At 39.7% G+C, this 27,330-nt stretch overlaps 1 protein-coding gene across 2 annotated transcripts in view; it reads right to left on the bottom strand.

The window, feature by feature from the left end:
• The window catches only part of DPYS (dihydropyrimidinase), an 88,752-nt gene that overhangs the window by 40,450 nt on the left and 20,972 nt on the right, over positions 1-27,330 (bottom strand). For both annotated transcript variants that reach the window (XM_067711507.1, XM_067711508.1), the window contains exons 5-7: positions 14,255-14,411; positions 12,866-13,007; positions 3,331-3,473 (exon numbers count right to left, since the gene is read on the bottom strand). In XM_067711507.1, the coding sequence (XP_067567608.1) occupies positions 3,331-3,473; positions 12,866-13,007; positions 14,255-14,411 (442 nt within the window). The remainder of the gene's footprint in view (positions 1-3,330; positions 3,474-12,865; positions 13,008-14,254; positions 14,412-27,330) is intronic.

The raw sequence follows: 27,330 nt of genomic DNA, 5'->3' as shown, positions 1-27,330 counted from the left end.
CTTTGACTTATATCTTGCTTCTGCAACCCTTTAAGAATTTTCTCTAAGCCACTGTCAGAATTTTTTGCACTATCCTCCTTCATCTTTTTCAGTGCGAAAACTGCAGAATGTGAGAAATGGGATAGAAGGGGTGGTTAAGAGGAGCCTCCCTAGAATAATGAATCTGGAAGAACACAGGCATACCTCGGAGACAGTGCAGGTTTGGTTCCAGAGCACTGTAATAAACTGAGTATGACAACAGAGCCAGTCACATGAATTTTTTGTTTTCCCAGGGCATATAAAACTTATGTTTATACTATACTGTGTCTATTAAGTGTGCAGTAGCATTGTGTCTAAAGAAACAATACACATACCTTAATGAAAAATTATTTTATTGCTAAAAAATGCTAACCATCATCTGAGCCTTCGGCAAAGTCCTAATGTTTTTGCTGGTGGAGGGTCTTGCCTGAATGTTAATGGCTGCTGACTGATCAGAGGGGTGACTGCTGAAGATTGAGGTGGCAGTAGCAATTTCTTAAAATAAGACAACAATAAAGTTTGCCACATTGATTGACTCTTCCTTTGATGAAAAAAATTCTCTGTAGCGTGAAGTACTGTTTGATAGCATTTTACCTACAGCAGAACTTCTTTCAAAAGCGGAGGTAATCCTCTCAAACCCTGCCTCTGTTTTAGCAACTAAGTTTACAGAATATTCTAATTCCTTTTTTGTCATTTCAACACCTTCACAGCACCTTCATCATGAGTAGATTTCATCTCAAGAAACTACTTTCTTTGCTCACACATGAGAAGCAACTTCTCATCCATGAAAGTTTTATTATGAGATTGCAACAATTCATTCACAACCTCAGGCCCCACTTCTATTTCTAGTTCTCTTGCTATTTCCACCACATCTGCAGTTACTTCCTCCACTGAAGTCTTGAACCCCTCAAAGTCATCCATGAGGGTTGGAACCAACTTCTTCCAAACTCCTGTGAATGTTGATATTTTGACCTCTTCCCATGAATCACGAATGTTCTTAATGGCATCTAGAATGGTGAACCCTTTCCAGAAGGTTTTCAACTGACTTTGCCCAGATCCATCAGAGGAATCACTATCTATGGCAGCTATAGCCTTATGAAATGTATTTCTTAAATAATAAGACTTAAAAGTTGCAATTACTCCTGATTCATGAGCTGTAGAATGGGTGTTGGATCTTCAGGCATGAAAACAATATGAATCTTGTTGTGCATCTCCATCAGAGCTCTTGGGTCACCAAGTGCATAGTCACTGAGCAGTCATATTTCAAAAGGAATCTTTTTTTCTGAGAAGTTGCTCTCATCAGTGGGGCTTAAAATATTCAGCAATATCCACAGATGTGCTGTCATCCAGGCTTTGTTGTTCCATTTAGAGAGCACAGTCAGAGTAGATTTAGCATAATTCTTAAGGGCCCTAGGATTTTCAGAATGGTAAATGAGCATTGGCTTCAATTTCAAGTCATCAGGTACATTAGCCCCTAACAAGAGAGTCAGCCTGTCCTTTGAAGCTTTGAAGCCAGGCATTGACTTTTCCTCTCTAGCTGTGCAAGTCCTAGATGGCATCTTCTACCGATATAAGGCTATTTCATCTACACTGAAAATCTGTGGTGCAGTGTAGCCACCTTCATTAATGATCTTAGCTAGATCTTCTGGGTCACTTGCTGCGTTGCCTTGTGCTTTTATGTTACGGAGATGACTTCTTTCCTGAAACCTCATAAGCCAACCTCTGCTAACTTCAAACTCTTCTTCTGCAGTTTCCTCACCTCTCTCAGCCTTCATAGAATGGAAGAGAGTTAAAGCTCTGGATTAGGCTTTGGTTTAAGGGAATGCTGTGGCTGGTTGGATTCTCTATCCAGACTACTAAAACTTTCTCTGTATCAGCAATAAGGCTGTTTCACTTTCTCATCATTCATTCGTGTGTTCACTGGAGTAGCACCTTTAATTTCCTTCAGTAACTTTTCTTTTGCATTCACAACTTGGCTAAGTGTTTGGTGCAAGAGGCCTAACTTTCAGCCTATCTCGGCTTTCAATTTGCCTTAATCATTTCTAGCTTTTGATTTAAAGTGAGAGACAAGAAACTGTTCCTTTCGCTTGAACACTTAGAGGCCACTGTAGGGTTCTTAACTGGCCGAATTTCAATACTGTTGTGTTTCAGGGAACAGGGAGGCCCAAGAAGAGGGAGAGAGATGGGGGAACAGCCGTTTGGTGGAGTAGTGAGAACACACAAAGTTCACTGTCTTACAGGGGCTCAGTTCGTCCCCAAACAATTACAGTAGTAACATCAAAGATCACTGATCACCACAACCAATGTAATAATAATGAAAAAGCTTCAAGTACTGCAAGAATTACCAAAATATGATGCAGAGACACAAACCGAGCAAATGCTATTGGAAAACTGGTGCTGATAGACGTGCTCCATGCAGGTTTGCCACAAACCCTCAGTTAGTTAAAAACATGGTATCTGTGAAGTGCAATAAGGTATGCCTACATAGACGTCTGTTTACTACAACATAACCCTTAATAGACTTTGAATAAATGCATATTCGGTAAAGGTAGAAGGTCTTATCGTATCCCTGTTTGCACACACACGCGTGCATGCACACACACGCGTGCATGCACACACACACACACGCAACGTTAAAGTATGTGGGATTTTCTCCATTACAGCTGCAGAGTTTATGAAAAACAGAAATCAGGATGCAGGTGTTGTCTGTGCCAACATCCTATAAGGAGAAATTAACAAAGCTTCAGCTTCTATTGAATACTTTTCTGAATTGGTGGAATCAGCCAAACCTGCGATACTCACATAGAATTATGGAAATTGGAAACAAAAAGCTGGAGTCTACTGGGAATGACAGGCTCAAGATGAACTCAGCTGGAAAATTTGGCTAACTAAAAGTGACATCCTTTGTGCTGGAATTTTTCTATCTGGAAGCTGTAAAAAGGCTGTTAATTATTTCGAGTTTTCAATGCAGCCCTTTTCAAACTAAGCCTTTCCTTTTCTTCATTGCTCTGCACCTTTCCTCCATGTGAACTCAGGCGTTTGCCAAGCACTAAAGTGGGAAATTCATACTGGCTTTATACACACATGCATTTCCAGGGAATGGGAAGCAACACAACTTTTGCATTCTCTATGCCAAGGAAAACAAAAGAATGTTTGTACATCAAAACCTTTATCTTGTGCATAGGCTCAAAATACCTGAGCCTGGCTAAATCAATCACCTAATAAGAAATGGCTGATTAAGGCCAATGAAAATTTCTTTGCAAGTTAGTGCTTTTTCTCCATGGAGAAGCCAATACAAAAACTTAGACTTACCTTGTGGCTTTTGGGTCCCAAATCACAATGTCAGCATCTGAGCCCACAGCTATTTTTCCTTTTCTTGGATACAGATTAAAGATTTTAGCTGCATTTGTGCTGGTAACTGCCACAAACCAGTTTTCATCCATTTTGCCACTGTGCTGTAAAACAATTCAAGGAAGAAAATACATTTCTTTTTCTGATAAATGATAAAACACTAAAAATCTCCTGTCAATCAAAGTACAAGAATTTTATCTCTTAGAACCAAATAAAATTGCACCTAATTTCTTATATCGTGAAGCCAAACACACCTGTGAATACTGATAAATCTTAAACAATCATAATGATAACGATGGGGATGAATGGGGTTATATATGGAAGCCTGAAGATAAGTTTTCAGAAACCTACCAGCTTAACAAAACAGCCCCATTAATTTTTCCCATTCTTTCCAAAATCACAGACAAGAGCTAAATATTGGTAACAATATTTCCAATTCTTGTTTAAAGTTTACTACCACCACCTACTACATTTATAATCTAGGCCTAAGATTTATGAGATGATCATGTAGACATTATGTGGAATATTACAGAGTTAAAATAAGACAGACCTATAATTCAGGTGACTACCCTTTTAGAAATCAACTAAGATTCCATTTTGTTCAATTCTGTGCTACTGAAATTTACATGAACAGGCATGGACTGTCTGCTGTAAGAGATTTTAATATGGACAAACTTCAGTGGGATGTGATCCCTCTAAAATGATTTGTTTTAAAATGTTGAGAATTCATCCCTATGTACATTTACATGGCAAGAGCATCCTTAAGGTTTATTTAATTATCAAAGAGTCCTCATCTCATAAAAACATTAAGAACCATGTCCTGAAAGTAATTTTCCCCTAAATAAACCATCTGAATGTTTCAGAAAATAACATAGGCTCCTGTATATTATGAAGAAGTATCCGATCACTTTAAAGTCATTTATACACTTTATATATTATGAAAATCTGCTGTAATGAAGGTACTCATTGTAATTCACACAAGTTCAAAGTGAAAGGTTGGGCTGTTATCAAGAAAGTCTAGGCTTCCAGGAAGATGGCGTAAGAGTAAGACGCGGAGATCACCTTCCTCCCCACAGATACACCAGAAATACATCTACACGTGGAACAACTCCTACAGAACATCTACTGAACGCTGGCAGAAGACCTCAGACCTCCCAAAAGGCAAGAAACCCCCCCATGTACCTGGGTAGGGCAAATGAAAAAAGAATAAACAGAGACAAAAGGATAGGGATGGGACCTGCACCAGTGGGAGGGAGCTGTGAAGGAGAAAAGGTTTTCACACACTAGGAAGCCCCTTCGCGGGCGGAGACTGCGGGTGGCGGAGGGGGAAAGCTTCGGAGCCGCGGAGGAGAGCACAGGAGGGCAAAGCAGAGAGATTCCCGCACAGAGGATCGGTGCCGACCAGCACTCACCAGCCCCAGAAGCTTGTCTGCCCCCCCGCCGGGGCTGACGAGACTGGGAGCTGAGGCTCGGGCTTCAGTCACAGGGAGAGGACTGGGGTTGGCGGCGTGAACACAGCCTGCAGGGGGTTAGTGCGCCACGGCTAGCCGGGAGGGAGTCCGGGAAAAGGTCTGGAGCTGCTGAAGAGGCAAGAGACTTTTTCTTCCCTCTTTGTTTCCTGATGCTTGAGGAGAGGGGATTAAGAACGCTGCTTAAAGGAGTTCCAGAGACGGGCGCGAGCCGCGGCTAAAAGCGCGGACCCCAGAGACGGGCATGAGACGCTAAGGCTGCTGCTGCCGCCACCAAGAAGCCTGTGTGCGAGCACAGGTCACTATCCACACCCCCTTCCGGGGAGCCTGTGCAGCCAGCCGCTGCCAGGGTCCTGGGATCCAGGGACAACTTACCCGGAAGAACGCACGGCGCGCCTCACGCTAGTGCAACGTCACGCCGGCCTCTGCCGCCGCAGGTCCGCCCCGCCCTCCGTGCCCCTCCCTCCCCCCACCCCGAGTGAGCCAGAGCCCACGAATCAGCGGCTCCTTTAACCCTGTCCTGTCTGAGCGAAGAACTGACGCCTTCCGGCGACCTACAAGCAGAGGCGGGGCCAAATCCAAAGCTGAGACCCTGGGAGCTGTGAGAACAAAGAAGAGAAAGGGAAATCTCTCCCAGCAGCCTCAGAAGCAGCGGATTAAAGCTCCACAGTCAACTTGATGTACCCTGCATCTGTGGAATACATGAATAGACAAGGAATCATCCCAAATTAAGGAGGTGGACTTTGAGAGCAAGATTTATATTTTCCCCTTTTCCTCTTTTTGTGAGTGTGTATGTGTATACTTCTGTGTGAGATTTTGTCTGTATAGCTTTGCTTCCACCATTTGTCCCAGGGTTCTATCCGTCCGTTTTTTTTTTTTTTCTCTTAATAATTATTTTTTATTTTAACTTTATTATATTTTATCTTAATTTTATTTTACTATATCTTCTTTCTTTTTTTCCTTCCTTCCCTCCTTCCTTCCTTCCTCCCTCCCTCCCTCCTTTCTTTCTTTCTTTCTACTTCTAATTCTTTCTTTCTACTTTTTCTCCCTTTTATTCTGAGCTGTGCGGATGAAAGGCTCTTGGTGCTGCAGCCAGGAGTCAGTGCTGTGCCTCTGAGTTCGGAGAGCCAACTTCAGGACACTGGTCCACAAGAGACCTCCCAGCTCCACGTAATATCAAACGGTGAAAATCTCCCAGAGATCTCCATCTCAACACCAGCACCCAGCTTCACTCAACGACCAGCAAGCTACAGTGCTGGACATCCTATGCCAAATAACTAGCAAGACAGGGACATAACCCCACCCATTAGCAGAGAGGCTGCCTAAAACCATAATAAGTCCACAGACACTCCAAAACACACCACCAGACATGGACCTGCCCACCAGAAAGACAAGATCCAGCCTCATCCACCAGAACACAGGCACTAGTCCCCTCCACCAGGAAGCCTACACAACCCACTGAACCAACCTTAGCCACTGGGGACAGACACCAAAAACAACGGGAACTACGAACCTGCAGGCTGCAAAAAGGAGACCCCAAACACAGTAAGATAAGCAAAATGAGAAGACAGAAAAAAACACAGCAGATGAAGGAGCAAGATAAAAACCCACCAGACCTAACAAATGAAGAGGAAATAGGCAGTCTACCTGAAAAAGAATTCAGAATAATGATAGTAAAGATGATCCAAAATCTTGGAGATAGAATAGACAAAATGCAAGAAACATTTAACAAGGACCTAGAAGAACTAAAGATGAAACAAACAACGATGAACAACACAATAAATGAAATTAAAACTACTCTAGATGGGATCAATAGCAGAATAGCTGAGGCAGAAGAACGGATAAGTGACCTGGAAGGTAAGATATTGGAAATAACTACTGCAGAGCAGAATAAAGAAAAAAGAATGAAAAGAACTGAGGACAGTCTCAGAGACCTATGGGACAACAATAAACGCACCAACATTCGAATTATAGGGGTTCCAGAAGAAGAAGAGAAAAAGAAAGGGACTGAGAAAATATTTGAAGAGATTATAGTTGAAAACTTCCCTAATATGGGAAAGGAAATAGTTAGTCAAGTCCAGGAAGCACAGAGAGTCCCATACAGGATAAATTCAAGGAGAAATACGCCAAGACACATATTAATCAAACTGTCAAAAATTAAATACAAAGAAAACATATTAAAAGCAGCAAGGGAAAAACAACAAATAACACATAAGGGAATCCCCATAAGCTTAACAGCTGATCTTTCAGCAGAAACTCTAAAAGCCAGAAGGGACTGACAGGACATATTTAAAGTGATGAAGGAGAAAAACCTGCAACCAAGATTACTCTACCCAGCAAGGATATCATTCAGATTTGATGGAGAAATTAAAACCTTTACAGACAAGCAAAAGCTGAGAGAGTTCAGCACCACCGAACCAACTCTACAACAACTGCTAAAGGAACTTCTCTAGGCAAGAAACACAAGAGAAGGAAAAGACCTACAATAACTAACCCAAAACAATTAAGAAAATGGGAATAGGAACATACATATTGATAATTACCTTAAATGTAAATGGACTAAATGCTCCCACCAAAAGAGACAGATTGGCTGAATGGATACAAAAATAAGACCCATATATTTGCTGTCTACAAGAGACCCACTTCAGACCTAGAGACACATACAGACTGAAAGTAAGGGGATGGAAAAAGACATTTCATGCAAATGAAACCAAAAGAAAGCTGGAGTAGCAATTCTTATATCAGACAAAATAGACTTTAAAATAAAGACTATTACAAGAGACAAAGAAGGACACTACATAATGATCAAGGGATCGATCCAAGAAGAAGATATAACAATTGTAAATATTTATGCACCCAACATAGAAGCACCTCAATACATAAGGCAAATACTAACAGCCATAAAAGGGGAAATCGACAGTAACACATTCATAGTAGGGGACTTTAACACCCCACTTTCACCAATGGACAGATCATCCAAAATGAAAATAAATAAGGAAACACAAGCTTTAAATGATACATTAAACAAGATGGACTTAATTGATATTTATAGGACATTCCATCCAAAAACAACAGGATACACATTTTTCTCAAGTGCTCATGGAACATTCTCCAGGATAGATCATATCTTGGGTCACAAATCAAGCCTTGGTAAATTTAAGAAAATTGAAATTGTATCAAGTATCTTTTCCGACCACCATGCTATGAGATTAGATATCAATTACAGGAAAAGATCTGTAAAAAATACAAACACATGGAAGCTAAACAATGCACTACTTAATAACAAAGTGATCACTAAAGAAATCAAAGAGGAAATCAAAAAATACCTAGAAACAAATGACAATGGAGACACGACGACCCAAAATCTATGGGATGCAGCAAAAGCAGTTCTAAGAGGGAAGTTATAGCAGTACAATCCTACCTTAAGAAACAGGAAACATCTCGAATAAACAACCTAAACTTGCACCTAAATCAATTAGAGAAAGAACAAAAAAACCCCAAAGTTAGCAGAAGGAAAGAAATCATAAAAATCAGATCAGAAATAAATGAAAAAGAAATGAAGGAAACAATAGCAAAGATCAATAAAACTAAAAGCTGGTTCTTTGAGAAGATAAACAAAATTGATAAACCATTAGCCAGACTCATCAAGAAAAAAAAGGAGAAGACTCAAATCAATAGAATTAGAAATGAAAAAGGAGAAGTAACAACTGACGCTGCAGAAATACAAAAGATCATGAGAGATTACTACAAGCAACTCTATGCCAATAAAATAGACAACGTGGGAGAAATGGACAAATTCTTAGAAATGTACCACATGCCAAGACTGAATCAGAAAGAAATAGAAAATATGAACAGACCAATCACAAGCACTGAAATTGAAACTGTGATTAAAAATCTTCCAACAAACAAAATCGTAGGACCAGATGGCTTCACAGGCGAATTCTATCAAACATTTAGAGAAGAGCTAACACCTATCCTTCTCAAACTCTTCCAAAATATAGCAGAGGGAGGAACACTCCCAAACTCATTCTACGAGGCCACCATCACCCTGATACCAAAACCAGACAAGGATGTCACAAAGAAAGAAAACTACAGGCCAATATCACTGATGCACATAGATGCAAAAATCCTCAACAAAATACTAGCAAACAGAATCCAACAGCACATTAAAAGGATCAAACACCATGATCAAGTGGGGTTTATTCCAGGAATGCAAGGATTCTTCAACATACGCAAATCAATCAACGTGATACACCATATTAACAAACTGAAGGAGAAAAACCATATGATCATCTCAATAGATGCAGAGAAAGCTTTTGACAAAATTCAACACCCATTTATGATAAAAACCCTCCAGAAAGTAGGCATAGAGGGAACTTTCCTCAACATAATGACAAACCCACAACCAACATCGTCCTCAATGGTGAAAAACTGAAAGCATTTCCACTAAGATCAGGAACAACACAAGGTTGCCCACTCTCACCACTCTTATTCAACATAGTTTTGGAAGTTTTAGCCACAGCAATCAGAGAAGAAAAGGAAATAAAAGGAATCCAAATCGGAAAAGAAGTAAAGCTGTCACTGTTTGCAGATGACATGTTACTATACATAGAGAATCCTAAAGATGCTACCAGAAAACTACTAGAGCTAATCAATGAATTTGGTGAAGTAGCAGGATACAAAATTAATGCACAGAAATCTCTGGCATTCCTATACACTAATGATGAAAAATCTGAAAGTGAAATCAAGAAAACACTCCCATTTACCATTGCAGCAAAAAGCATAAAATATCTAGGAATAAACATACCTAAGGAGACAAAAGACCTGTATGCAGAAAATTATAAGACACTGATGAAAGAAATTAAAGATGATACAAATAGATGGAGAGATATACCATGTTCTTGGCTTGGAAGAATTAACATTGTGAAAATAACTCTACTACCCAAAGCAATCTACCGATTCAATGCAATCCGTATCAAACTACCACTGGCACTTTTCACAGAGCTAGAACAAAAAATTTCACAATTTGTATGGAAACACAAAAGACCCCAAATAGCCAAAGCAATCTTGAGAACGAAAAATGGAGCTGGAGGAATCAGGCTCCCTGACTTCAGGCTATGCTACAAAGCTACAGTAATCAAGACAGTATGGTACTGGAACAAAAACGTAAAGATAAATCAATGGAACAGGAGAGAAAGCCCAGAGATAGACCCACGCACATATGGTCACCTTATCTTTGATAAAGGAGGCAGGAATGTACAGTGGAGAAAGGACAGCCTCTTCAATAAGTGGTGCTGGGAAAACTGGACAGGTACATGTAAAAGTATGAGATTAGATCACTCCCTAACACCATACACAAAAATAAACTCAAAATGGATTAAAGACCTAAATGTAAGGCCAGAAACTATCAAACTCTTAGAGAAAAACATAGGCAGAACACTCTATGACATAAATCACAGCAAGATCCTTTTTGACCCACCTCCTAGAGAAATGGAAATAAAAACAAAAATAAACAAATGGGACCTAAAGAAACTTCAAAGCTTTTGCACAGCAAAGGAAACCATAAACAAGACGAAAAGACAACCCTCAGAATGGGAGAAAATATTTGCACATGAAGCAACTGACAAAGGATTAATCTCCAAAATTTATAAGCAGCTCATGCAGCTTAGTAACAAAAAAACAAACAACCCAATGCAAAAATGGGCAGAAGACCTAAATAGACATTTCTCCAAAGAAGATATACAGACTGCCAACAAACACATGAAAGAATGCTCAACATCAGTAATCATTAGAGAAATGCAAATCAAAACTACAATGAGATATCATCTCACACGAGTCAGAATGGCCATCATCAAAAAATCTAGAAACAATAAATGCTGGAGAGGGTGTGGAGAAAAGGGAACACTCTTGCACTGTTGGTGGGAATGTAAATTGATACAGCCACTGTGGAGAACAGTATGGAGGTTCCTTAAAAAACTACAAATAGAACTACCATATGACCCAGCAATCCCACTACTGGGCATATACCCTGAGAAAACCATAATTCAAAAAGAGTCATGTACCAAACTGTTCATTGCAGCTCTATTTACAATAGCCCGGAGATGGAAACAACCTAAATGTCCATCATGGGATGAATGGATAAAGAAGATGTGGCACATATATACAATGGAATATTACTCAGCCATAAAAAGAAATGAAATTGAGCTATTTGTAATGAGGTGGATAGACCTAGAGTCTGTCATACAGAGTGAAGTAAGTCAGAAAGAGAGAGACAAATACCGTATGCTAACACATATATATGGAATTTAAGAAAAAAATAATGTCATGAAGAACCTAGGGGTAAGACAGGAATAAAGACACAGACCTACTAGAGAATGGACTTAAGGATATGGGGAGGGGGAAGGGTAAGCTGTGACAAAGAGAGAGAGAGGCATGGACATATATACACTACCAAACGTAAGGTAGATAGCTAGTGGGAAGCAGCCGCATAGCACAGGGCGATCAGCTCGGTGCTTTGTGACCACCTAGAGGGGTGGGATAGGGAGGGTGGGAGGGAGGGAGACGCAAGAGGGAAGAGATATGGGAACTTATGTATATATATAACTGATTCATTTTGTTGTAAAGCAGAAACTAACATACCATTGTAAAGCAATTATACTCCAATAAAGATGTTTTAAAGAAAGTATAAATAAATAAGACAGAGAATGAATTTTAACCTCATCTAGTTATGGAAAACATGGAAATAATAACACATGCCTTTTCTAGACCACACTTCCAGATTACAAAGATGAGAAAGGAAAGTTAACTTTGGAAAATAAATATGTTTAGAGTCTCCTAAAAAAAAAAAAAAAAAGTCTAAGCAAAGAGAAAGAAAATAAAAGTCATCTGGGATGCTTAGAATTAGGGTAGAGGTAGCAGGGGGTGGAGAGGACAATTGGTAGAAGATAGGGCTGTAGAGATGTTTTGAAGGTCCTTGCATGTAAATTAACTGTTCAAATGTCATCCAATAAGTAATGCTGAAAATTAAAGGATTTTAGAGAGGAAAGTAGCATGAACAGACCCTGGTGTTTGAAAGGCAACTCTGGTCTTAGAGTATGGGATAGATTGTAGCAAGGCAGAGAGTGGAGGCAGGGGCACCAGCTGTGAGACTACTGCAATGGTCCAAACAAGACATGGGCCTCAAAGTAGAATGGTGGACATGATGGTGGAAATAAGGAGGCATTTTGGAAATAAAATTGACAAGACCTGGTAAAACATTAGAGCTAGAAGTGAGGGGTATGTGTAAGGGATTCTGTGGTGTGAGATGTGATTAATGTGCCATTGAAGGGAGGGGTTCTGAGAGATGGGTGAGAATGGCATGACAATGGGGACCTCAGGTCTTACCAGGCAAGTCTCCACTGCTGATCTTTACAACTACACCTGCCAGCTGGCTGGATAGGCTAACATGAACATTTAGCCATTTGATTCTTCTTCATCCTCAGGTAGAAATTTTTAAATCATGAAATTAAAAAAAAATCTCTTTCTATATTTTGGATTATTATTTATGTAACCTCATATAGCAGTTTTTAAAACATAATATCCAAAAGTTCTTTAAAAGGGGCATCTACATTTTTATATGAAAAGGAGGTATGAACGTAATAAAAATTCTTGATGTCCTTTCAATCATTCGAAGTATTTATATCAGTGACACATGAGGAACTAGGATTCAAAAACATGGAAATCAAGTAGAAGTGCTATTACATTTCAAAGATTTCAAGAATAATCCTCTAGGTACCCAATCTAAATTTATACCCTAATGTCTGCATCATGGTGCAAAGATCCTCTAAACCATGCAGAGAAGAAAATTGTTTTTCATTATTATTTTGGGGGATGGCATGGTGGTGATGCTACTGTTGTATTCCCAGTTTCCACTCTAGTGAAAACAATCAAAAAACTTCTCTATGAAGGCTTTTGCCACTCTGGTCCTAAAATGGGCCAGATTCTGGCTGAAAAATCAGGCAAAACAGACTGAATCCTGTGAAACTCACCACGCCTTTTTCCCATATTACTAACATCCGGTCCTCAACACCATTCACTCCATTGGGAATCTTAGTAAAATCGTCCTTCCCAAGAGCTTTCTGGCAGGTGTTGAAAGTGCAGTGGTCAGACCCTGTTATGGTTAGATCACCACTGTAAAAGAGAAACACACAAGAGCAATAGGAGTGAGTAGATAGAATATGTCAGGAGGAAGCTACCATAACCTTCCCTGGTCTCTGGACCCCATTCTCAACTGACAGTCAGAAAACTGCAATGGAGAATGGGCAGCTTTTTCAAGTACATATTTCACCCATGCCTGTCTCTATTCCAGGAAACACTTTGGGAGAATAATACTCTTACATGAAGTATGATGAAGGATCGTGCTTGGGTCAGAAAAAGTGGGTTCTAGGCTCCATCACCTACTGGCTATGTGACTATGAGTTTGTCCAGTGCTCAGTTTCTCATCTAGAAATTGGTAATTATATATACTTGATGACAATTATTCAGGGTCACTGGCAATAACATAAGTGAAAATTTCTTGTGAGTACAGAACTACACAAAGGTGAACCAGGGTGATCCACATGAACAGAGGCAGCCCCTGGCCACATGGCAATGTTGTGATGAGCAGAGGTGGGACACTGGCTGAGGATGTTGAGGTCACGAGCAACAGGAATTGTGCTTTGACCTGTGAGTCACCTTGGGGATGTAGAAGGCTGAAGGAGGTAGGAGCCTGAAAGGAAATGGCAAGTGAACTCTTGGACAGTCTGTGGTGAAAAGCTCTTTTGTTAACTTGGATCTGAGTATCCGTGAATGGGGAATGTCTGAATGTCCATGAATGGTGTATTTCTCAAGAATAAATGATCAACATGTCTCCCAAAACAGCATCTGAAAATAGTTTGGATGGCCTTTCACGGGGATAACCTGCTCAGAGGGTAGGATTTTGCCTTTCACCTCTCCAGTGGCTAGATCATCATCTCTTGTATCTATACAACAAGCACATCTGGTTCCTGGGTTGTTTCAGCATAGAAAAATACTCAAGACTATTCTGTATGATAAAAATAGGGCATATTGAAGAGACCTGGTCTGGTCCTAGGCAGCAAGAGATAGAAAAGACAACGAAAACATCAGAGCAGAGGAAAATTTCAGTAAAAATGATCCGATTTCTCTGTGGCCAGGAGAAATTTTATACCACATCATAACACAATTAAGCCAATGCTTTTGGGTCTCCAGATGAAGGATTCCCCAGGGCCTGTGAGGTCAAGTAGGACAGAAGACTGGGAGGTCAATGGAAGGTCCAGATGGTAGGACAAGATCTCCTACACTCAAAACACTCAAGATTTGGGACCAGCAAAACATCTTCTTTTGGTAAAATACCTTACAATCATCTACTAAACTATTACTTAGCCAATAGGTTCATGAGGAAGTCAGGCGTTGAAGGGTCCGGTCGTAGGGGTGGACCCATAACGTGATGGGCTGCATGGGGCCATTCTCTATTCCAGTAGTGAGTGCCATCTGTGCCGAGACCTGCTGCGATGGCTTCTCCATAGACCACCTTCCCTGGAAAGTTCAAAGGGAAGCATTCAGCACCTCGATTTGCTCTTAAGAGAGCCATTTGACAAACACATAAATATTAGTCTTCTCTGTCCTACCTAAACTACAATTTACCTCTCTGATCAGGACTGAAAAGTAAAATCTACTGTTTACCGAGCCTTTCCTATGCTCCAGTCAGTGTGCACTGCATGCTGTGGTAGATGACTGTACCCACTCGCTGATATTAGGCTTGGCCTCATGGCTTCCTTTGGCCAATTATATATGAATAGAAGTAACATGTGCTGCTTCCAAGCAGAACCTGTTAGAGCCACAATGAGTTCTCCCTCTGTCATGAGACCAGTAGAAGCTGCTTCTTCAGGTGTGTCTCAGAATGAAGAGACTATAGAGCAGAGGCAGAGCCAACCGATGATGGATATGAGTACGAATAAGAAATAAATCTCTGCCATTGTAAGCCACTGATATTTTCGGTTAATTTGTCACTGTAGCATAACCTAGCAAAAGCTGGCTGAAATATGTGCCATTCTAATGGAATCTTCTCAAAAACCCTATCTGGGAAAAGCTATTATTATCTCCATTAAAGTATGAGTCCTGGGCAAATATCTAGAGAAAACTATAATTCAAAAAGATACATGCACCCCGATGTTCACTGCAGCACTATTTACAATAGCAACCTAAATGGAAGACATGGAAGCAACCTAAATGTCCATCAACAGGTGAATGGATAAAGAGGATGTGGTACATATATACAATGGAATATTACTCAGCCATAAAAAAGAATGGAATAATGCCATCTGCAGCAACATGGATGGACCTAGAGATTATCATATACTAAGTGAAGTAAGCCAGACAGAGAAAGAGAAATATCACATGATATCACTTATATGTGGAATCTAAAAAACAATGATACAAATGAACTTATTTACAAAACAGAAATAGACCCACAGACATAGAAAACAAACTTATGGTTACCAAAGGGGAAGGGAGGGAGGGATAAATTAGGAGTCTGGGATTAACAAATACACACTACTATATGTAAAATAGATAAACAACGAGGACCTACTGTATAGCACAGGGAACTATATTTAATATTTTGTAATAATCTGTAAGGGAAAAGAATCTGAAAAAGAATATATATATATATATATGTATATATGTGTATAACTGAATCACTTTGCGGTACACCTGAAACTAACACAGCATTATAAATCAACTATGTTTCAATAAAATAAATAAATAAAGATAAAACTTTTATAAAAGATGAGGTTAAGGCTTATAGGATTAAGTAACTTTTGTACAGTTAAATTACACGCACTCAGCATAGACGGGGTGGAGAAGGTAGGGTCTGAATCCAGGCATTTTGACTTGAGTGGTCCTAACCTCTACACTCTACTATCCTGATGACAATGATCTTATGGTCATACAGAGTCCAACCACACTATATCTCTGTTGCAAGTAGACCAATCATCTTTGCACACCCTTAAGGTATAAACCTCCTCTAAAAACTTATGTTAAATAAAATAACACTCAGATAATAAAACTGTAGCCAGAACTGCATATTTATAAAATCATGCAAATGAGGCCATCAAAAGCACACAGTGTTAGAAAAGTTAATAGCGTGTAGTGAATTTGAATTTAAAATCAGGAGCCTATCTCTGATTAGCATTTGTCAGCATAATAGATTCTTTGGCATCCACCTGCTCATATCCAAGCCGTCATGAAGGAGAGTGCACAGAAAGGAGAAGCTGGCATCCCAATTACTTCACTCTGGTTAACCAGACGCCACAGACTTGAGTTAAAATCCTGATATACAACTGAAATGCACTGATTTCCTCAGAGTCCTGACAGTGGATGGCCACCAGCTGCCTGAGTCATATCGAACTGGAACGTAGCACCCTATTACCTCACAGATCATTTCTCCCCCAAATGAGCCATCTTCCTCCAGTGAGCCTAGGGATTTGAAAAACCGTGAAAGCAAGGCTGCTTGAAGCCTAACCAACTTTGCCTCTTATGTAACCTAGCATCAAACTATTGTTAATAAAAGTTATCCTCCAAGAAGTGAGCCACGGCTAATATCCTTCACTTTCATGATATACACACACTAGATGAATCCCACCCCATTTCTTACTGTCCTCTTCCCGGAAAAGAGGAAATGCCGTTAGTATCTCCTTCTGGTGTACCGAACAAGAAGCAATCACTTTTAACATGAACTAAGAGGTAATGCACTATTTCCTGGAGAGATAACAGGACGGGCATGGTATTTCATCTGCAGGTACAAAGAGACCTTCCTATTCCAAGAGAACTTCTTACGGATGCTTGGACAATGAAAAACTCAGATTCTTGATCTGCAATCACTTTACAAGTTGCCAACTCAGGATTTTTCCTGGTACTTCATTACAGAGGAAAGAGTCTGATCACATGTTCTGTTCAATCATTTGGCCCATCAAGGTGGTATGGGAATACAGTTCCAAAATTTCTACAATTTTAATAGCTCTCAGGAAAAATTAAAAGTGTCAGCATCTACCAGGAGTCTGCCAGGACTGTTCTGAAACCAGATGACAGGTAATTTCCTTGGAAGGGTTTAGCACCTTTACAATATGACGTGCCACTTTTTTGGTCTATACAACAAGCTCTTTGTTTACAGGGTTATTTTCAACTGTCTCCCCATTAATTTATCTGTAAGTACTTAAAAAAATGAAAAAATAAAAAAGTAAAAATTCCTAACTATTCTTCCCTGTATTTCACAATGGTTCTAAGACATTTTTCAAAGGACTAAACAGCATGCAAACTGTAAAAAGAAAACAAGGGGCCTGGATAATACATAAATTGAAGAATCAAACTAGATTAATTCAGCATAACGGTGGGTTCTGTTAGATTTGGGCCAGAAATAAAGTAGTAATAAACACATCTAATGTATGTATAGCACTCTAGAGTTTGCAAATACAGCTTGAAGGTCATATATCTTACTTGACCTTCATGGCAACCCAAACACTGGTTTGACAGACAAAGAAACTGACACTCAATAAGACTAATTTGTCTATGACACAGGGGTAGTGAGTGGTACATTAGAATTAGAATCCTAGTATACTGATAACATACCATACATATGCAGTATGTTAGTAGGAAAAGTATCATTTTTCATTTCTTGGTAAAGAGCATGTTATTTTTAAAAGTCAACCATAAGATCTGTGGATGTGGTTAAGCAATTTTCCAATTTCACTTACTGGTTTGATTTACTACATTTAACAGGTTAGTAATGAAAAGTCCTAGATCTGTCCTAGCCTGATACTCTCCTGATTACACTCGAGACCAGACGATTTCAGCAACTCCTGGAAGATAGTACATATCCATCATTAATATCCTCCCGCTGTCTCAGCCAGTTTCACATTATGTTGTATCCTGTCTCCCCATACATGTTCTCTCCTTCTTTCTCCATCATTTAGCTCAAAACCAAAAAAAACCCTTCACTTATGATGCAATCTCCCAGTTAAAGGAGTTCTGCTCTCTGAGAGATTGTTACGATTTCCAAATAGTGAAACATGTCCAACCAACCAAAACTACCCCCCATCCCTGACCAGACAGCCCATTGTTTATTAGATGAAAGTGATAGAGCAGATGTTAACATCTTGTCTGAATTTGGGAGCAGCATTTAATCAAGTCATGGGATCTTTTAGAAAAGGTTGAAAGATGCAGAGAAGCTGGCATAGGTGCCCCAGAGTGGAAGCACCGGCTGCCAAACAGAAGGCCAAACGCTTTTATAAAAATAATTTCTCCCGGCTAGAAGGATAAAGTAGAACCTTCCTGGGCTTCGTCTGGGTTCAAAATATTACACTTACAACGAAAGAAAATAATTGAGAAGGAAAATACGTAGAAGCAGCATAATAAAATAGATCACACAGATTCAGGTTCAAATCCCGATTTTGCTTTTAGTTGGTGACCTTGTGCATGATGAGTCATTGCTCTTGGTCTCAGTTTTTCTCATCTATGAAATGGGATCGTAACGTCCCTCTAGTGTGGCAATTTTGTGAGGATCAAACAACTTAACATATACGAAAATATCTAGCATCTTCCTGGGATCCTGGAGTCACTTCATGTTATGAGCTGAATTGTGTCCCTTGTCAAAATTCACATGTTGAAGTCCTAACCCCCAGGATCTCAGAATGTGATTGTATTTGGAGATAGGGCGCTTTAAAGAGGTAATTAGGTTGAAATGAGGTCATTAGAAGTGAGCCCTCATTTAATACGACTGGGGTCCTTAAAAGAGGTAATTAGGTTAAAATAAGGTCATTAGAAGTGAGCCCTCATTCAATACAACTGGGGTCCTTATAAGGAGAGGAAATCTGGACACACACACACACACACACACACAGAGGGAAGACAATGTGAAGACACAAGGAGGAGACAGCCCTTCCAAGCCAAGGAGAGAGGTCTGGAGCGCACGCATCCTTCCTTCAGTGCCCACAGGTAAACCAATGTTGCCAACACTTAGGTCTTGAACTTCTATCCTCCAGGACTGTGAGAAAATTAATTTCCATTGTTTTAAGCCACCCAGTCTGTGGTACTTTGTTAGAGCAGCAAACAAATACATTCTACAAATGTTAGTTTCCTTATGGTTACACAATTCTTCTTCTTCTTTTTTTTTTAATCTTTTAAAATGGGCAGTCTTGAACTGCTTTGCAGTTGGACATAAGGTAAATCATCTTGTTCTAAATTTAAAGGACAAGGGATGTTCGGATGTTCATGCACAAGAAAGAAAAAGGAAGCCTGAGATTCAAATCCACCTTAACTCGGGCACACATCAACCCTTTCTTAGGAAAAGTACTGGTTACCAAGCATCAGCTCATCGTACTTGTGTGAGATTTGGTTTTCTCTATTCAGCACCAACAAGCAGGGGGCAGTGTGACCACATGGGCAGAGTGGCCTCTGTGTGGCCCTTTCTCCCTGTTAGTCCCCAAATACAAGAGAAATACGCTGGGGGGGCGGGGGGCAGAGTTTAAATAAAATGGAAAATAGGACATCTAAACCTCCCTGTAAGAGAAGTTTATGTTTTACAGCAATAAGCCTGGAAAATAAAGCTTTCTACAACATGGAAAACCAAAACCAAAGCAAAGCAAACAAAAAAACCCCAACCATCATGTAGCCCAGTTCACTGGAAGCTACCTGAGAACCACAGTTATCTTAATCATTTTTGCAAATCCAATGCCAAAAGCACAGTGCCAAGCACATATTAGGTGTCCAATAACTTGGTTTTTTATGAAAAGCATAAAGAAAACATTTTATTAATAAGTTCAAGTGACAGTCATATTTATACCCTGAAGACACGAATATGGATGTAAAATAGAATGAGTTTTATTAAGGTAAATTAAAACAAGTTAAACAGGGAACTAAAAAACAGTATTGAAAATTTCAGTCATTAATTGGTAAACAAATTTATTATAACAGATATACACCAAAGAGAGCAGCAAGTAAGCTGCTGGGAGAAACTGCCACCACTCTAAGCAAAGCACCAGAAAAATAATGAATCCACGTGCATGCAAGTTTTACTGGGAGGTGGGAAGGAGAGGTGAACAATATGTCTTTTTAAACACTATTAATTCCATATGTCAATACACGGCAGAAAAGGCACATCGATACCCAAAGCTATTCAAACCAAAGTAAAAAGTACCTCTGTCACTGAAACAAATGACATATATGGACACATATACTATTTGCACAAAGACTAGAGTACAGTGAGTGAGAGAGGTCTAAGAGTGGTAGGTGGGAACTTCTATATGAGATACAATTTCAGCTGGTTTGTCCAACTTTATACTGGGGGTATGGAGCCAGGGAGGGGGGATTCTGCTTCTGGAAGAAAAGGATAACACTCTAGGGACAGCCTTCTGATTCACTTGCCTCATTTTTGCAAAAGTGGCTTCTCACAGTAAAGATGGGAACTAACCTAGTTACTCAACTTAGATTAACTGAGACTTGAAATAAGCATGAAATTGAAATTCCTTGCAAACGGTCAAAGGCAACTCAGCTCTCCATGGCTTGCACGTGAAAGCTTTCTTCTTTTCCCTGTAACCTGCTTTTCACTTTTTATTGCAGGTGCTGAACGCTAAAAGGAAATATCATGGTAGGGAAACCGCAGGCTTTGAAAGAAAGCTGATGGACTGAACATGCATTCCCGTCTCTGGCTTTCCAGTTCACATCAAACCCCGGTGAAGATGTACAACAGATGAACAAAATCCAAAACGGTGCTGAGAATAAAAGAGGAACCATGGCCGACCAGAGGTCATGATAGATTGTAGGAAGACAGAAAGCAGATGGGATGGCGATGCTTATTAAGGAAAGTAGAGGCAGCTACAGCTTGAACTCAAACGAGCAGAAGGGTCATGACAGACATTCCTCTTGCTGCGGGGAAGGGGATGAGCTGGGGCAGTTAGCCCTCATCCCGCCCTCTGCCTGGGGAATAAAGCTTTCTAAGGTGGTGCTGATGCTACAGAGTGAAGCTCACCTGACAACCGAAGCTCACCAGTAACCACGCCCCATTTACATTCACAATGTTCACAATCTCACTGTTGGTGCTCTCATTTGGGGGCGGGGCCTACTCACCAGCAGAGGGGGATCCACACCAGCTCCCTCCTCTAATCACCTGAACTGTCCAGTCATGAATACAGACAGCCCAAGATCACCAGACACTTAAAGAAAAAACAAACAACATAAAAAGAAGGGCCAAGATGTTTAAAAAAAAAAACTGAAAAATTGACTCAGCAAGAAACAAGAAGATCCAGAAAACAGAATTAAAAAAAAAAAAATCTCTGTTAGTATTCTAATGAGGTCAAAAAGATCTCATCCATTGAAGGAAAAGTGTTTTCTTGGAAATAAATATATGATTACCAAAATGAAAGTTTATTAGAAGGAAAGAAGAAGTAAACAAAATCCTTTCCTAAAATATAGAGCAAAAATCAGGCTTTTTTAAAGGTGAAAGTAGTTAAAGGACATGGAGGCTTAGTTCAAGAGGTCTTCTAGTGGAGTTCCAAGAGAGGAACAGAGAAAATTAATATGAAGGAAATAATAGAAGAAAAATGTTCAGAATCAAAGATCAGCCTTCAGATTAAACAGACATCTGAACATGAAGGTGAATTTTTAAAATCCTACCGCTAAACATAGTCTTAATATAAATTCTGGAAGTCTAAAATGAAGAGAAAATATAAAAATCTTCCAGATGGTGAAAAGAGTGACCAAAGGACGTGAATTTTATTGGCATTTGTCTACGTATCAGTAACACTAGACGCCAGAAGGGAATGAAATGGTGCCCTTATAATTCACAAGGAAATCATTCTGAACCTAGAATTCTATGTCCGTTCAAGTTGCAAACAAGCTTGAGGACAAAGAATCAGAAAATTTACCTTCTAACACTCTTCCTTTAAAACTCACATGAGAGGGACTTCCCTGGTGGCCCAGTGGTTAAGAATCTGCCTTCCAAGGCAGGGGACACAGGGAACTAAGATCCCACATGCTGCGGGGCAACTAAGCCCGAGCACTCTGGAGCCCGTGTGCCACAGCAACTAAGACCTGATGCAGCGAAATAACTAACTAAATAAACGTTTTTTTTTAAAAATCACATGAGAATCTTCACAGTGATTCAAGAAAAGGGGAGAGATGGGAACCAAGAAACAGTATATCCAACCTAGGATTCTGTGAAAAGAAATCCAAGGATGGCATCTCTACACCTTGGAAAGTATAAAAATAAAGCAGAAAGCCAAAAGATTCTCCTCTTAAAAAAATATCTCTGGGGCTTCCCTGGTGGCGCAGTGGTTGGGAGTCCGCCTGCCGATGCAGGGGGCGCGGGTTCGTGCCCCGGTCCGGGAGGATCCCACGTGCCGCGGAGCGGCTGGGCCCGTGGGCCATGGCCGCTGGGCCTGCGCGTCTGGAGCCTGTGCTCCGCAGCAGGAGAGACCACAACAGTGAGGGGCCCGCATACTGCAAAAAAAAAAAAAAAAAAAAAAAAAAATATCTCTGCAAGAAGAGCTGATTCATTTCAACAGAAGCTGATTCCATTCAATAGAAGGTATGAGGTAGAAGCTGGAAAATCTTCATGATATAGTAAAGGAAGTGTACATGTTTCTTTTCTGAACCTATATTAAGAAGAGCTAATTGGAAAAATTCCAAGCCAAAAAAAAGACAAGACAATAATGGTCTAAATACGTGGCAAACTACAATAAGGCACGCCGTGCATCTTATGGGAGTGTAGGAAAGGAAACCCCCTTCACCTTGACACCTGGCCTCTCCAAGAGTTACATGACATTAGCTTTCACTCTCACGTTAGTGATATAAATTCCTCTGAGGTTCTCGTCTCCTGAATTGTTTCTACCAAGAAGAGTATTTCCACAATCTTACTTTATAAGTTCTAAATTTTAGACCTAACCTATAGACAAAGCTTGGAAGACCTGATTCTAGTCCTAGAGCCAACTGAAAATGCTGTAACTCCTGTCCATGTAAAGATAATAATACAGCTGAAAGAAGTCAGGAGGGGGCAGAGAGGGTGATGCTGGGCCTCTCAATTCCTTTTCAGCCTAGTAGAGAATAAAGAGATACCACACACAAAACAATAGCCAAAACACATAAATTTAAGTAATATTACCTGAAGTGAACATTTACTACTAACAAAACTCAGGAGGTGAGAGGTAAGATTTATGTAGGCTAGACTGTTCTTTTTTCATCACTCAGAGTCAAGTGATACTGTCAAAAATTTATGTCATTGCTTACAAATTTATGGTTTAGAAATTTGAAGGAAACCACCAAAAAAATAGACATGGTTAAAAATTGCTAGTTCCAAGGACTGAGCTGAGAGAGATAGAAGATGTTTACTCTTCACTTAATACATTCTTGATCATTTCCATTTCTGGAATGTTTTCTTCTTTTAACAATGATAAAAAAATAACAAAATGATGGCAATATTTTAAATAAATTTGTTAAAAATGTAAGGCCAATAAACAAAACCAATTAAATAACTTGGTATCTGCATTTCCCAACTCTGTAAACTGATTTCTTCTGGAACAGAGTGGAGGGTAATAAAAAATATGGGCTTTGGAGTTGGATAGACTTGAATTTCAGGTTTAGGACGTACTAGTAAAGTGATCTTGGGCTTAATTTACCAAACTTTCCCAAGCCTCAGTTTCATCAGTCACAAAACAGTGATAAAATTTAGCTTGAAGCATTGTTATGACAATTTAAAAAAATATTGTATATTACAATGCAGTGGTGAGATAATATATAACAAAACTTGAAATGAGATAAAAGATATACTAAAATATGTGCCAAGCACATATTAAGCACTCAACAAAGTTAGTTGTTATAATCATTAACCCTCAGGTCGCTATCTCTGAAGGGTATATAGTTGGCAATTCAACAATAAAATCCAAGGTAATAAGAGCACTGAATTGCTAGGCAACTACAATAGAGACAATTACTAATTGGGTATCTTTTGTGCCTCCTTGGGCAGTGAGCCTCAAATTCAATACGCATAGGAATCACCTGGGGTTCTAGTTATAAGGGGACATTCTGATTCAGTGCATCTGGGATGGGGTCCAAGGACCTGCATTGCTAACGAGCTCCCATGGGATGTCAGCACTGTGTTCCAGGGACCACACTCTGAGTGGCAAGGCCCTAGATGATGGAATGGGCTGGCAAAGGTATTTACAGATGTTCATATTACAAATCTATAAGGCTGAATTTTTTCTTCTTTAAACAAGATAACAATGAATCGATGTATCTTGCTCTTTTATGTTCAGAAATTACATTAGATAATAAATGCGTACATGGGACTTCCTTGGTGGTGCAATGGTTAAGAATCCACCTGCCAATGCAGGGGACACAGGTTCGATCCCTGGTCCGGGAAGATCCCACATGCCACGGAGCAACTAAGCCTGTGTGCCACAACTATTGAGCCTGTGCTCTAGAGCCCACGAGCCACAACTACTGAAGCCCACACTCTCTAGGGCCTGCATGCCACAGCTGCTGAGCCAGCATGCTGCAACTACTGAAGCCCCTGTGCCTAGAGCCCGTGCGCCACAATGAGAAGCCACCACAATGAGAAGCCTGCGCACCGCAGCGAAGACCCAATGCAGCCTAAATAAATAAATAAATAATAAATTTAAAAAATAACTTTAAAAAAATAAAAATAAAAAAATAAATGCATACAGAGTAATCTTCTGTAAAAGCTCAGTGTGTCCACCAGCTCTTGTCACTCTGTACTCCCCGTGGACCTGCCCTTGGATTAGCTGATGCAGTCACCATGTGAATGGACTGACACTGCTTGACCACCTGTGAGAGGTCACATGCCAGCGATGGAACAATCTCTCGTGCTAATTTATTCTGGACCTCTGCTGCCTCTGACGATTGCACATTAGAGTATTTTCACAAGTGTTATTACGGTAAATCTGACTCAACTAGAGCATCTGGGCTGACGTTTTAAGTATTTCATGTTTACAACCCCTTTGCAAAGGGGTTTAGCAACGTCCAAAAAGTAGATATGCACGTGCCCTTTGAACCATTTCCAGGTTCTCATTTCTAGGACTCTTCCCTGAGGCTACACTTTTGTGGGAGACAGAATAATGGCACCCCAAAGATGTCCCCATAACCTGTGAATATGTTAACCCTACTTGGCAGAAGGGACTTCACCGATGTGAGTAAATTAAGGATCTTGAGATAGGGAGATTATCCTGAATTAATTAGGTGGGTTCAGTGTCATCCAAGGACCCTTAAAGTAGAAGAGAGATCAGGATAATGCAATGTTCTCCATCCACCATTGCTGGCTGTGAAAATGGAGGAAGGGAGACAGGAAGCAAGGAATGTAGGTGGTCTCTAGAAGCTAGAGAAGGCAAGGAAGGGCATACCCCCTAGAGCCTCCAGAAGGAACACAGCTCTGCTAACACCTTGGTTTCAGCCCAGTGTGACCGACTGCAGACTTCCGACCTCCAGAGCTGTAAGATAATAAATTTGTGTTGCTTTAAGCCATTAGGTTTGCTGTAATTTGTTACAGCAGTAATAGGAGACTAATACACCTTCCACAAATATGAAATAGCATAGGCAAAGGACATCACTGTGGTTTTATTTGTAACAGCTAAAGACTGGAAACGACCCAAATGTCCATAATTAGAGACTAGTTGAACAAATACAGTGGCATCCTCTGCACCTGTAAACAAGAATGAGGAAGCTCTCTATACCTAATATGAGCTGACCTTTAGCACATATTTTCAAGTAGGAAAAAACAAGATACAGCACACTATGGATTTTACCTTTCAAGTAGGAAAGAAAGAGAAATAAGAATATACATATGTTCCTTTTTCATAAAGAGAAACACTACAGGGTAGGCCAGAAATAAATTAATAAAAATAATTACTTATGGGTATGTGATGAAGAAGCTAGGGAAGGAAGCAAGATATCTCTGAGAATATATCTTTTTTTTATTTATTTATTTTTTTTGAGAATATATCTTTTAATATATCACTTTGACTTTTGGGCCAGGTAAGTGTTTTCCATATTCAAAATATAAAATTATATTTAAAAATAATTTAAAATAAAATTAAAATATTCATATTTAATTTTAATAGTTTTCTGCCTACGATTTACATTCTAAAACTTTCCCTAGACTTACTCCGCTGCTAATGGAATTCTATCCCAATGCAAAATAAATACTCAAATCGAGAAACTGTTTCCTGACAGAACTGGCAAAATCACAGATTGCTGGTGGGTTAAGATTGACCATTTCTGCTGATTTTGCTGTTTGTTAAACCATATTCTGACGTTACGGACCTGACTGACAGGCTATGGGACACGGTACACCACTTGCAAAGCAAATAGAGAAAACCAATTTCACAGAGCTAGCAACAGCGCCATCTGGTGGCAAAACCTGAAGCTATAACTTAAAATTGAAGTACAGATTCTTTTTGAAGTGGTGTGCTCTTTTATACTGAAATTATACTATATGTGGGGAAAAAAAGCAACCAGAAATGGCTGGTAGTAAGACCTTATTAACTCCTGTGTGAAACTGAGGTGACTCAATACATGATACTGATATATTACATTTAAAAATGCATTTAGCTTGCACAAAATCCTTATTGAAACTCAAGCAACAAGAAGCAATTTTGAAAAAAATTATTTTAGTGTCAATTATAGACATGCCAAATCTATTTTCATAGTTTTTAAGATCGATGTTATAAAAATGCAGCCAGTTTCAGGTTAAAAAAACAAACAGCCAGGATGATTTACACAACTACTTCTGATTATCCGGGTTCCTAAAAGTGAGAGATAGAAACGACTACCACATCCCAGGAGGGTCTAAACTATTGCCTAAAACACACCTTATTTGTCTTTCATTCTTCCTTTCCCAGTACAGGCTAATGAATAAAATTATTTCCATGTTCAATTCTTATCAAAAATAGGAGATTTTCTCCTTCTTTTAAGATGACTGTTTACACATAAAATTACACTATCGAAGTGAGGCAATTAAGCAATTTGGAGTAAACATAACTTTGCTTTAAAAATTTTATAATAATTGTCATAAAAACACTATTTGGATAATTGCTTCAATCGCGCCAACAATCAAGTTGCTGTGAGATGAATCAATTCGATTCAAAAGGAATTTGTGGAGCACCTACTGTGTGCCCTGCCTGACCCTGATTCAGGTACTGGAAGGGCTAGTGGAGGTGCCTAAAAGCCAGGGAAGCTTCTATAAAGTTCACTGGAGAGTTGGCAGTTAGTGGTGTGAAGGGCGGGGCTTGCGGCTGAAGAGGGCAGAAACAGACAGACGTGTAAGGCTGCGAGAACACAGAAAGGATGCTAATAAAAAGGGAGGAAGAAACGTTGGGATTGGGATTGACATATATACACCAATATGTATAAAACATAATAGGAACCTTCTGTATAAAAAAATAAAATTCAA

This window comes from Pseudorca crassidens, chromosome 17 (assembly GCF_039906515.1).
Source record: "Pseudorca crassidens isolate mPseCra1 chromosome 17, mPseCra1.hap1, whole genome shotgun sequence".
Taxonomy (NCBI): Eukaryota; Metazoa; Chordata; class Mammalia; order Artiodactyla; family Delphinidae; genus Pseudorca; species Pseudorca crassidens.
This window is presented reverse-complemented; position numbering and strand designations above follow the sequence as displayed.